General features: G+C 44.7%; 1 protein-coding gene across 5 annotated transcripts in view; it reads right to left on the reverse strand.

The window, feature by feature from the left end:
- Window positions 1-8,817: 8,817 nt before the first annotated feature.
- Window positions 8,818-13,073, reverse strand: part of LOC108570106 (acetylcholine receptor subunit alpha-like 1) — a 136,530-nt gene continuing 132,274 nt past the window's right edge. For all 5 annotated transcript variants that reach the window (XM_017931896.1, XM_017931900.1, XM_017931899.1 and 2 more), the window contains one exon: window positions 8,818-9,021. In XM_017931896.1, the coding sequence (XP_017787385.1) occupies window positions 8,818-9,021 (204 nt within the window). The remainder of the gene's footprint in view (window positions 9,022-13,073) is intronic.

Raw genomic sequence — 13,073 nt, forward strand, 5'->3', positions numbered from 1 at the left:
AGCTTCTGACGAATACACAGTACTTGATTTATATTTGAGCGTTTCACGACTGTGACCCACACCATAGTACGTACAGTCGGTCGAAAAAAAGATTCGGACGCTATTTAGAATATTACAACTTTTTCTGAAATTCGACCAAACGACTTGAGCTTTTTTTTTCTCGAGAAGGTAGGAGAATTAGTGTACCAAATGGCGTGTGCAAAACAAATTTGAAAACATTGCAACTCGTGGGAAAGGTCACTGTTTACAACTATTATATCCGAGCTTGTAGTGAAAATTTAAAACACACGTTTTGTAGATTTATGTCAATTATACGCATGCTGAAAATTTCGTCGAAATCGGTTAACGTCGCTACGAGCTACATTCGGTCTATAACTAATAAATCTGAAGATTCTTGCGTCGTTCGATGCCTCTCGCTTGTTTCTCCGTCAACCGATTAAAAGTGTTATCTTTTCTGGGACCAACTGTACGTATAAACGAAACGCCGCGGATTATATTCGGACAGTTGGACGTTAAAACGGAGACACCGTTCATAATTAATCCCTTGAATCGTACAGACAAGAATTGGCAAAAATATGAAATCAAAGATCGTTGGAGGAAAAATTAAAAACAATTATACAGCACAATGTACTTTTTTCTATTGTGCAAATAAATATTCGATGAACAAAAAATATATTTTTACCCAACATCAGATGCCAAATAAAGTACGAGTGAAATCAGAATCGGCTGAAATAAAGTTGAAGAGTATCAGGATACAAATTAAAACACAATACAAGGGATTAACGCTGTCGGCTACCCTGGTGACTTCAACGACCGGTCGTGCATGTCGTCTCATAACAAATCCAATTTACCAACCTCTTTCGAAATTATTCTTCCCTAGTAGCTCGAAGTCTTCAAACTTACATACATGCATGTATATTATACATACATACGCAACGTACAAATCGAGAATTCGATGGAAAAGAAACGAAGAGAAAGAAGGTGATATATAAAAGAAAAGAAAGAAAGGAAAAGAAAACGATTTCTCGATCATTCTTAATTTCACATTCCGTGTCGCGCGCTTCGATCGCAAGTCCTGGCACGAGGGTCACAATCAGAAGGTTTTCTACCTATGTATGTATAGTAATTAACACGCATACGAGATTATCACTTACGCAAAAATTGTCGAGTTCGCTTATCAGGCTATTCGCGCACGAAGATTTTTCTTCATTTTTTCTTTGTTTCTTTAAACACTTGTAAACACTTACTCTGTTAGTTTATTTTTTCTTTTAATCTACGCACAGTCACACGTAATGTATCTCCTCGATCTCCCCCCCCTAACCCCGGAACGATCGAAATTAGTCCACGGTGAAACCGCGTGTGTATCCACGAATGAATGGATACGCGAGAACAGCGAGAAACTGGAAAAACACGAAGACAGGAAGACGGATTTTTTTTTTTCATTCTTTTTCCACACACCACGTCCGATCACACGCTCTCTTCGAACGAAATCCCCTACTCCCGTATCGCCGTCGCTTCGATTCGAAAAATGATAATCTCTACGTTAATCGAACGAACGAAAGAACAGCTATGGAAGACAGTCGCAGTGTGTTTTTTCTTCTTTTTCCTTTCCTTTCCTTTGGTCAAACAGGCTTAGAGTTTTAATTAGACGTCAGCTGGTTGGCACGAAAAAGCTGGCCCACGCCCATAATAATCGAGACGAGACGTCCCATACCGTGAGAATCAGGCGGAAGCCGACGAAAATCAGAGGCAGCTCGCATAATCCATTTGCTCGTCGTTCGTTCGCTCGTTTACCTTACATGCTCGGCCTAATTTCCAGCCGTGGGGTTTACACTGCTAATGAATCGCGCGTCTACGAAGGCCCGAGGCGACTGAAAAATTCAATTACCGCGCGGCCAGCGATCCTTTCAGGCCTCCCTGCCAAGCAGCTAGTGCTGTTCAACGTCCACCAGCGGAAAAAAGCGAGGGAATCCTGGACGTTGCGGCTGAAACAGAATTATTTCGCGTCCCGGATCGTTTCTATTCACCTCGAGAGATTATTCACCTCCTCCACGAGCAGCCTCTCTATTCAACGGGGACGCACAGGCAAGACGCGAGATCCCTTAGTGATACCCCGAAAAAAATCCGCAATCCCAACCGGATCGTCGCTGGTATTTCGCGCTGCTTCGCTTTAAATTAATCCGCAGGTAAACGTTAATAACAGGAGGAGAAGCGTGAACCGAGACGAAACACTCGATTGATGGTATTCTACCCGGGAAGCTTTCACGGGATTGATGGAAGTGAATTGGTTGGTTGATAAGATAGGTCGGTGAATAACGTGGTCGATTGCGGACTTACGTTTCTCTGAGTCTTTTGTTCGTTCGTTCGTTCTGCAGGAATCAAGTGACACATGTATATTTCTTTTTTATCGAACTTTTCTAGGCAAAGTTCGAGGATGAGAAGATATTGTGTCGTAGAGAAGGAAGTTAACAAACAATCGAGGAAGTTAAGAAGGACGAAGACTTTAGATCTATACGTAAAATAGATAATCAGAAATTACTGTACCTATGAAAGACCACTGACGAATGAAAATAGGACACATTCGCTAAATGACATGTAACAAAGGTTAGTCGGAAATTTAAAATATTAAAAAATAAATAAATAGAGGACGCTGGATAGTTGAATTAGGAATTGAAGTTGAAGCTTGAGAAAATATAAGAATATGAAATTTCAGGAGAAAGTCTGGTAACCTACTTCAATTAACCCTTTCCTCGCGCAAGGGACGAACAGGCACGACAGCGAACGAGGCTCCGAGTTTGTATTGGCACACACGCGCACAAAATACACCCCTTCCCTTCGATCAACCCCCTCGATCGTGGATTGCAACGATGCGCGATTACGACTTTGTCACTAGACGCAATAGCTACATTTCTGTAACTCGTTATTACAATTTTACACAATTCTTTTAATTTCATTAGTACCCTAATCGTGCATGGTGATTCTTAAGCCGATCGTTGATCGATGTGATCGAATCGACGACGTGACGACGACGACGAGAAATCGCGTGTTTAGTTAGTTCATTCTCTCTCGTTCATTCCCCAAAAACGTGATTGCGTTTCATTGTCATAGATCGATTATCAACGTTTTCCATTTTGTTTGTTTTGTTTTTTGTTTTTTTTTTTATTATCAACGAGTACCAACTTAACGTACGACAACAGCTATCGTTTTATTTATTTATTTTTTTCGTCTTTTAATCACTAGCGTTAAACCTTTAAAACTGTTCGTATCTCTTTTTCACCTAACCTTTTCCCACTCTTCTTTTCACGTCTCTCTCTCTCCGTTCTTAAATGTTATTCGTATCAATTATTGTTGTCGCAAGTGTCGGCGAAGCGATGGGGTGGCAGGGGGGGAAGGGTGGTATCCCCGGCTCGATACAATGGCCGACTGTCCACCATTGTTTAGTTATTGTTGAAAGTACGCTCGCTCGCGCGCTTCTGCCACCCGTGCACACTGCGTCGATTAACTTTGCCACGCGTTCGACCCTTCAAGCCCATCTCTCTCTCTCTCTCCCCTTTCTCTCCTCTCTTCTCTGCTTCTCTATTTCGTTCTCCTATTTTTTCTTTTTATTTTTCTGTTTTTTTTTTCCACCGGAAAATTAAACCTCTCGTGATTCCGATTTCGAGTCGTGAAAAATTCATACGTTGGAACACGCCACTTGAAAAAATTTCACCGAGTCAAGTGAGTCGAACTGTCCGGTAACAATTAACGCGGGTTAATTCTTTGATAGGCGGGACTCTAATCGACGGGATTTATGGTGCGAAACACTTTCCATGAAATTTCCATTCACCAAGAGCTGCGCTGAATTTCATATTTTACCGCGGTTTTCGGGGGCTCGGTGAGGTGAAAACGCGTTGCATCTCTTTCAAACGCAAAATCTATCGTTGCTTGTTTAATAACGACGAGCGTGTTACTTCGTATAATCGCGGAGCCACGTCAATCTGTATAATTGCACGTGTCCGGGGGCAAATTTTCATGAAAATCGTACACCGAGGCAGGAATCAATTCTAGCAGGCGGCCTTTTCGACGAGGTTTATTTGAAAAGAATCGTTCGGTTAGGAGTATAATCCCGTGACCTGGTTTCCCCATGGAACACGACACACCGTACATTATACGCTGCCCCGTGACGTTCGCGTAATAACGTTACCGTATCCGTGTTTGAAGTCTGATTTAAACCGCGTCGTAAATTAATAACGAGAGAAACGAAAGATCTTTTCTCGGGAGAGCTCGTAGTTTCTTTCGGTGAAAAATTTCTACGGTAAGATTTTTCTACGATTTAAACAAAAATTCCCGGTACGATAATCACCGATTTTGACGAAATTTCGGTATACAGTAGCTTTCAAAAATTGGTGATTTTTTATATCAGCAATTGTCCACATCGAAGGTGTGAAAATCGGCCTCGAAGATGCGGGCAGTAAGCATACTTGATTTAATATCTCGAAAATTAATTAGAGTACGTCGACAAATTTCATATTCTTCAACAACAAATTTGAACGATATATTAAAAATTATTACTCTTCTTGCAAAATATTTATCGATTTCCGTGCAAATTCGCATATGTAAATTACACACCGGAAAACACAAGAAACCGCGGACAAACTAGAATTTCGATTTTCTGCAAAATAAATATAGGCGATTGCCGATAGAAAGAAGAAGAATACGTACCGAATACTTTTCTCCCTACTACCGTATACAAAAATTTAAAATAACATCGACGATCGTCATTTCGGGACGTTCCTTTGCAATGGAGACTTCGAATCGACGTTAAATTCACCGGCGAAACCGAACGAACATCAAAGTACCTCTTAAAACATCCCTTTCTCCCGTGAAAGCATATCCACGAATCGGGTACCATAAATCATAAACGTACATTGGCTGGCAGCAGTTTTCTGAACTCTTCCCCTCTTTCTCCTCCCCGCTCTTCGTATCCTTCTACGTAGGAAAGTTAATCTCCGCAAGCGTTGTCCGAAAGGAGATTGAAGCCACGCCAACGTGCATCCTCCTCCACTTCCACCACCCCCTGAATCCTCGAAAACACGTATCATACCTCGATCGCACGGATCATACTCCGCGCTTTCCCCAAACTTCCCCGGACATCCAAACACGAACACGCAAACACAAACACGCATATACACATCCACACAAAAAACACGTGTCCCTTTTCCCTCGTGTGTTCACCGTGTATCCAGGCGTATGTATATAATAACACGTTCCACCACACAGCACACTATTTGGCAACCACCACCACCACCACCACACCACCCACGTGTCAGGCGAGTGAAATCGTCCTCCGCTTTTATGCGATTGATTAGCTTGTTTTCTCTTTTTTTCATTTCTTTTCTCTCTCACGTGTGATTAAACCTTCTTCGTTTATAATTACCTACTATGCACAATATTAAATATATCATACCGTTACCTTTTTACGTGAGCAAATAAATTGATTATTAATACTGCTTTACAAGGAGAGAGAGAGAGAGGGCGTCCTGGGTTAGCGTTTCATTTTTTTTTCCCTTTCTTTCCCCCCGTTAAACACGTCCCATTGGCCGCCCTCGTCCTCTATTTTCCCTTTTTTTTTTCTTCCTCCTTATCGTCGATGTACAAATACAATGTCTGTGTGTACGCGTGTGTTTGTATTTGTGTGTTGCGTGTCTCGATGCACGTCCGGCCACCGCGAACTCGCTCGCAGTTCTCTTGCGAACCGGAGAATATACAACATGGTCGATACTTCTGAAAGACTGAATGGCTTTAAGCGTGTGTCTGTGTGTGTGTGTGTGTGTTTTTCGAAGAACTTTCTAGATTCTCTTTCTTTTTCTCTTTTTTTTTCTTCATTTTTAACGGAAGTTCTGGATACGTTGAAAGACTGGCTGGAAGATCTCAAGACGTTGGAACACGTTCGACGTAAAAATGGCGGGTGTACCAATATAGCGGTATCGAAATAAAGTTTTTCTCCTCTATTCACAGAGACGTTAATAATGATCGTCGTTCGGCGAATTCTAACGCCTCGAATCGTTCGTGGTTTCGTATCCACGGGCCGTTGATATGATCCTTCGTGTGTTCCCAGAAGCGAGTGTGGAATTCTTCCGACGTGGTCCGTTTCGATAGTAAATTCGTTAGAACGGCGTGTGTTCGTGGTTTGTAGGATTTTCTTTCGAAGGAGAGTAATGGCGATTTCTGACGTGTTCTATCGGTAGATTCAGACGTATCAGGATGATATTTGTTCGGAACGATATCTGATAAATCTCGTTTTCGTTGGAACGCAGAGCTGCGTACACTCGCCCTTTACATCGGCTGCAGCGTCTTCCTTTACCATCCTTTGGCCGTTTCCCTCGCCGCGCTGCCGCGTATCGATCCGCTTGCGCGAGTCAGCGACACGGAGGAAGCGGAAACCCGAGGTATCGTCGGCGAAACGTGGTGAAGTATGGCAGCCGATGATTCTGCGTCGATTCTGACTTCTTTCTTCCTCTGTTCTCTTAATCGTTCGCGAGTTTTCCAGCTTCAGTATATTTACGTGGCAAACTTAAAGTAATCGTCCAATACATTCTTCTTACAAAGCTCCAATGTACTTGGAGGTTTTGTTCGATTAAACGAGAACACCAGAGACGATCTTGCGGTGGATTTTGAGCAAGGTAGGCCAGTTCATCAGGGAACCGAACACAATATCGATGGAATCACCAATTGAGATAATCGATTAGCTCTCTGGGCACCGTATCTCATCACCGTTAAGATAGTATCGAGGTTTCTGGATAATCTTGCAATTACAGATTACATATTCCACTAGCTCTATCTTGATGATCTTCGAACGATGCTCAAGCACGTTTGCCAAAATTTGACACGACGAGATGGAACAGAGAGAAGAAGGATGAAAACTGTACTCTCGATTGGAGAAAATCATTTTCTGGCACGCTGAATCTTCCCTCCTCGAAGTGTCAATGTATCGCCTGCTCGCCTCTGAGAACCGACAGGATCAGTCGGAGGCCGCTTTTCCTAGAGTTGGCAGTTGCTTGCGAGCCTCTCTGCTCGCGATTCCCCGTCTCTCCCCGGTTTCGTCGAGAACACGAACGACGAAGGAGTGTGTTATCAACCTTCTGCAATCTATTGCATAACCTCGTTCCAAAAATAAATCCGGAAATTTTTGCAGGAAATCACAATCGAAGGAGTTCATTGTACCGAAAAGGGTTGAACTATTCACCAGCACAGCTTCGTAAATCGAACCGATCGTGTCCGAAAAACTATACTCTCACGGTTCCAAACAATCACTAGAAAAAGAGGAAACGAGAGGGAAAAGAAATATTCCAATGCGAAGAAATAAAGGGAGGGGAAAAAGAGGAGAAGAAAGAAAGAAAGAAAAGAAAAAGAAAAATGTTCAGTCAGTGGTCTCTCTTTTTCCACCTCGAATCTCTCCAGTCGCTTCAGTTAGAAGAAAACGCTTCCTGGCACGATAATCACCAACTCTCGACGACTCCGTTCTTTATCACTGGAAGCAATCCTCCTTCGTCGTGTGCCACCCGCCGCGTGCGAGCTCCCCTCTTGTTCTCAGCGACGTTCGTGTGCTCGGTTGTGCGTGTTGCGTGAGCGAGCGAGCTAGCGGCCTGGCGCAGCCCCGTGATTATACGATGTGTCGAGAAATGCGGATGAATATTCGCGTTGTGCTTCATACGCTATGAGATCGTCGAGTATATCTACGTACGTAATAGACGTATAATTTCTCCATATATACCTATATCTCTCTCTCTCTTCCTTTCTCTCTCTCTCTCTCTCTCTCTCTCGCTCTCGCTCTCTCGAAATGTTTCACATTTTTTAATTCTTTTCTTCATTACGTATAAATGTTAAACATGTTCGTTTTTGCGCAATTGTATACCCGTGTACGGGTAAGGTGTAAATGTGGGTACGTATCGGAGTGTGTATGCGTGTGCACGTGTGTATCAAAGTTTTCGTAACCGTACGCGTATGCGTGTGTCTTCTGTGTAAGTAAAGTGTGTACGTGTGTATGTGTTGTGTGAACTTCTTATATAAAATCGGCAGTTCGGGCAGTTCGACGTCTCGCCGCACGACTCTAGCCTTACGTATGAAACCAGATTTACAAAAATACGTTGCGCGTGTGTTTCGCGTGTATTTGGCACTTTATCTCCCCTCTCTAGTCACCCCCCTCTCCCCATTCCTTCCTTCCTCTGTCACACTCCTCATCTAACCTTTCATCCTCTGTCTCTCCCTCTTTCTCTCACACTTTCGCAACAATCTCGATCATTCCTCCACACACACACTCTTCTCTCTCTCTCTCTCTCTCTCTCACATAGCACTCAAGCAAGCATACCTCTTGCGCGCTCTTCCTTTCTTCCCCACCGACACTTCCCCCACACTCTCGTCTCCACCTGAAAAGACAGTTCAGGACCGAGATCCAACGGTAGGATCCGTATCCAACGTTTAAGTCCTTTTAGGAGAGGGAAAGATCCACGCCACGGATGCTCGTGAGAACGAACCGGAAGCCAGCCAGAATCCCATCGAATCTTCTTCACGTATCTTCTCCTCTCGTTTATTTTCAGTCAGGTTATGTTCCTCCATGTGTCCTGGGAGATCTCATCTCTGGCAGCGGCAGCGATCGAGAGAGGGTGTTCTTGCACGTCGACGCGAAAATCGGCAGTTTCGATGATGGGCGGCGGCCACTGAACCGCGACGACGACGACGACGAGGACGATGACGACGACGATGACGACGACGACGACGACGTCGACGATGTAGCAGCTGCCGGTGTGAACGCGGCGCGAAGCCGCGCGGGATCGTCGACTAGTCCTCCTCGGGGCCCATGTTCAGCAGCGCCATCTTCTTCTTCGCGATCTTGCTGTACTTGATGTCGATCGGCTTTGTCGTATCGTAGAGACTCGGCGCCTGAAGGATGATCAACACTGTGCCCAGCACACAGGCTACCGTGAATATCCAAAGGAAGATCCGGTCGAGCACCATCGCTACGTATTTCCAGTCCTCCTCCACCTGAAATCAGCGATAAAACGGGTGTTAGGCGTGTCCTGCAGCCGGATTTATCGCATCGTCTCAAGTGGTCACGCGTCGCAACTATATTTCGTTCCAGTGAACAATAGCTGTTTTGTTGCGTTGCCTGCGAACCTGGTCGCTGGGACCAGACATGCTATAAATTCTGGAGTTTGTAAAGCAGAGCCGATCTCGAAGTAGCTGTATGTGAAGTGGTCAGACAAACGCGAGCAACGTGCTATGTTCGAGCGGTAGGCCACGCCTTATCCGAGCAACGATCCTGTGGTGAGGTACTGCGTGAATGTAGTAGTGATCGCCCGAACCAAGAGTTAGAACTACGTTTTGAAGAAGGGTACGAAATGCCTACTTACGAGCCTACACTTCCACTCTGCTCCTCACTCTACTCACGACTGTCGACGTCACTTGCTCTTCGGTTTGCTCGCGGCCAACGAAGAGCGCTCTTGCTCTAGAGGGCCAAATTAAGAGTGGCTCTGAACCATATACACATACGTATATGTAGCTTTATCGGTGAGCCACTTTACGGTGCCAAGTTCTAGGCTTCGTAGAGGAGGATTCCCACGCATTTGTGCATTCAATACTCTGGTCATTGTGCACTTCACCCTTAGGATAGCACAAAATGGGTGCAGGTCTCGATGCACCAGGAAAACTAATTCGTGATTGGAAAGGTGTTCAAAACACAACTGGTGTCTCTATGTCGAAAAGACTATATCGAGTATTTTGAGAGATACTTTGTAACATCGCTAGAGATACTATTCTATGCTTAGAACGCCGAGAGATCAGCATCAACTTCGTCCACTATAGTTCCACTTCACATTTAGAAAAAAGAGGCTCACTTTGTACTTTGACCTGAGATCAGAGTCTCACTTCGTTATATACAGCATATTGTACATTTATTTAAACCGTTAACAGTTCTTCGTGCTGCTCACTGAAACTGGTCCTTCGAGTAGCACTTAGTCGGAGCTTAAACAACGAGTTAGCCAACCACAGGCAATCAAGAGTGAGATTAATTTCTCACATAGGAACCTGCGTAGTACCTGATACATATCTTTCCGAGGATAAGCAGTAAAAGGAGGGAAGTATGTCAGAACTTGGCGAGGAAGCGTTTTCAGAAGATTGAAAAGCGACGTGGCACGAGTCTTCGAACGCCATCATAAATACGATATCTCGTTCGACAAGCTGATCATCAGCCGTCTACCTCGCAGCATCCAGTCAAGCACAACATTCCCTCAGTCGCTCAGGAAACCCGGTGTCCCGGAACGAGAAACATTCTTTTTCCACGAGTTTTCTCTTCCCTCGTCGAAAGGCGAAGTATCATCTGCTCAATGGCGCAAGGATCCATCATACGTGCTCCTTCCGTAGTGGCTAAAAGGCGAGCCCTATCTTCCAACTTTCAATCGAGTACCCTCGCAAGACACACAGAGCGAAGTAAGTACGCACGTCAGACTGTGAGCCTCGCCAACAGGGGAAACTGGCAAAACAGAGACAACTGATCCTTCATCTCGATGGTGTATCGACTCCTTTCGATTCTCTCCGCGACGACGGCAGGAAGCGGACGATAAAACAGACACCCGATACTTTTACGAGACCTTCTTCCCCGGGAATATCGTCCCCTTTCAATTCTTCTACCACCTTTTGGCTACCGTTCTTCAACACTTGCACCCGGTTCACGCAACCTGCCAACCTTTTATCGGGATAAACGAAGTTTGCCGAGCTGTCTTCGTCCAATATGACTAACACTTCGAATATGTCCGATCGTTTTCCTCACGGTGTACACTATTGACAGAAAGTTTCCAAGTGGCATAACTTCTTGTTTAACGAGTAAAGTTGTCAACTGCAGCTGAATCGACTGCCGAGATGATCTTGAAAAAGGGTAGATCGAACGTGTTGGAGAAAAAAACCGAGGAGGCTGAATCACCGAAGAAGAATCGAAGAGAAGCAACCGATGGGGACGACGAAGGAACAGAGGGGAAGAAATGACGGTGGTCTAAAAAGTTTGCTTAATCCAGGATCACGACGGGCAAAGTCCTAGCCAGCACCTTCGTGACATTTACCTCTGGCGAGGAGCCAATTCGCCCCAAGTGGAAGAAAGTCCGCTGCGGGTTATATTGTAATGCTCAGAGACCATAGTACGGTCATAAAACATAGTTCGTCTTTTCAGCGTCTATTTGTCCCTACGGAAAACCGTGATGACACACCTATCTTTGATTCCTCCTCCATTCTTCCTCGCTATTCTCTTCTTTCTTTCTTATTTCTTTTAAATATCAGAAGTTTGGCCGATTTTAACGACGAGAAATTAAAATAGAAACGATATCATGGTTCTAGTTTCGAGGATGTTGGAACAAGGATCTCTTCGATGGATGAGTCTCTCTGGCCAAGAAAGTAATTCTGTCAGCGACACAAGTGTTCTCTGGATCCAGAGATCGCTATCATCTAGCTATCTACAAGGTTCTTGCTATTCTCACCCTCGTTCCCTTCCACTTTTCACCACCATTTACATTCAAAAACACCCTGACCCAACCAAACACACCATTTTCTAGGGACGACAGAGTGAAACTACCACTGTGGAGTGCCAAGAATGAAATTCAATTGTCATATTCTTTCCCTTTTCTCTCCTCACCTAACCCATTCTCTTACGGATAAATAATAAGTTCTATTGTGTGAAAGAGTTCACGGGCCATTTTCACCTAAAATTATGTATCCTGAGAACCTTCTTCTTTTCACTCGAGTGCTCGACTATTTACGATCGAAGCACCTAATGTTTTGATCTAACAATGGCAAATGGGTGAAACGTAGGGACTTGAAAATTTCCAGAGAATAAAAAGTAAATGCATAACCAGCTTACAATCGCAGTTTTTATCGAATCAAATAGTGCGACACTTTATCAAGCGAAGTAAAAGTGAAAAGTAAGATTTTTACACTCGTGAGACTCGAGAACCCAGATCTTTCCCTTAGGAAGCGAACGCCCATGCGCTGACCTACTGCGGGTTGTTGAATATTACTTGAACGTAGCAAACGTAGAGTACGTCACGAAACGATTGACGACTTGTTTTAAGTAACTCGAGTGTTCGATCGCGACTCGAAATGTGCGTGATGTCTCCCCGAACGGCTGGAGATCTAATGGTGTTCGAATCTGTCGCTCGATCGCCGAATTTTTCTGGAGTCCGCAGTGACTCCCCCGCCAAGTGCAAGAAGGCACGCTGATTGGTTTTTCACGTACGCACAAATTACCAATCAACGTGCCTCTTGAGTGTCACCCACCCTTCCATTGCGCCCTTAGCGCGCTTTTCCTTGGAAGGAGTGTGGCCCTACCTGCGGATGCGTGGCATCTTCGCTGTCCTTCGGTGACGCGTCGGAAATTCCCGCCAGGTCAACCCTCGGCCGAGAGTGCTGTTATACGCACGTGTGGACTGACCCTTCAGGAACCCTGGTTTATAACACGTCTTCGGTTATTGAGGACGCGGAAAAGTAAAAATTCTGAAGGCATTGTTCTGTAAGAAGTTACTTATTTTTTCGCGGAGCTACGAAGCGTCTTTGTTCTCAAAAATAACCTTCTCGTGCGAGCGTGTCATAAACCCGGTCAACGAAGACCAGACGAAGAACAGACACGATGTACGAATCAAATACACGGACATTGGACAGTGTAATTTCACGTTGGAAAAAGCTCGTGCTTACTCTTAGAAGAACATTAACCGAATTAAGTGGCGATTAACGCGGGTCCTGTGGTTCAAAGGTTCGCCACTCGCGAGAATACAAGGGCACAAAGCGCTTCTTTAATTCGTTTCTACGCTTTTTCGTCGCCACGATGACAAGATATACCGCGCTTCCTCTCTTGGTTATTCTGTTTCTCAGAATACGGGGAGAAATGCGTTGCGTCGATCGTAGAGGGTTTGGGAAGATTTTGAAATGAAACATGGAGCTTAACGAATTCGACGACATGCCAGTGGTGCACCTGTTCTCCGGAAGTTGCGAGTTCGCCCGTTGATCGCCGACCCATGAAATCCGTTCGAAACATTCGTTTTCCGGCGGCCAGGCAG

The sequence above is a fragment of the Habropoda laboriosa genome, unplaced genomic scaffold (genome assembly GCF_001263275.1).
Source record: "Habropoda laboriosa isolate 0110345459 unplaced genomic scaffold, ASM126327v1 scaffold9, whole genome shotgun sequence".
In the NCBI taxonomy this organism is placed as follows: domain Eukaryota; kingdom Metazoa; phylum Arthropoda; class Insecta; order Hymenoptera; family Apidae; genus Habropoda; species Habropoda laboriosa.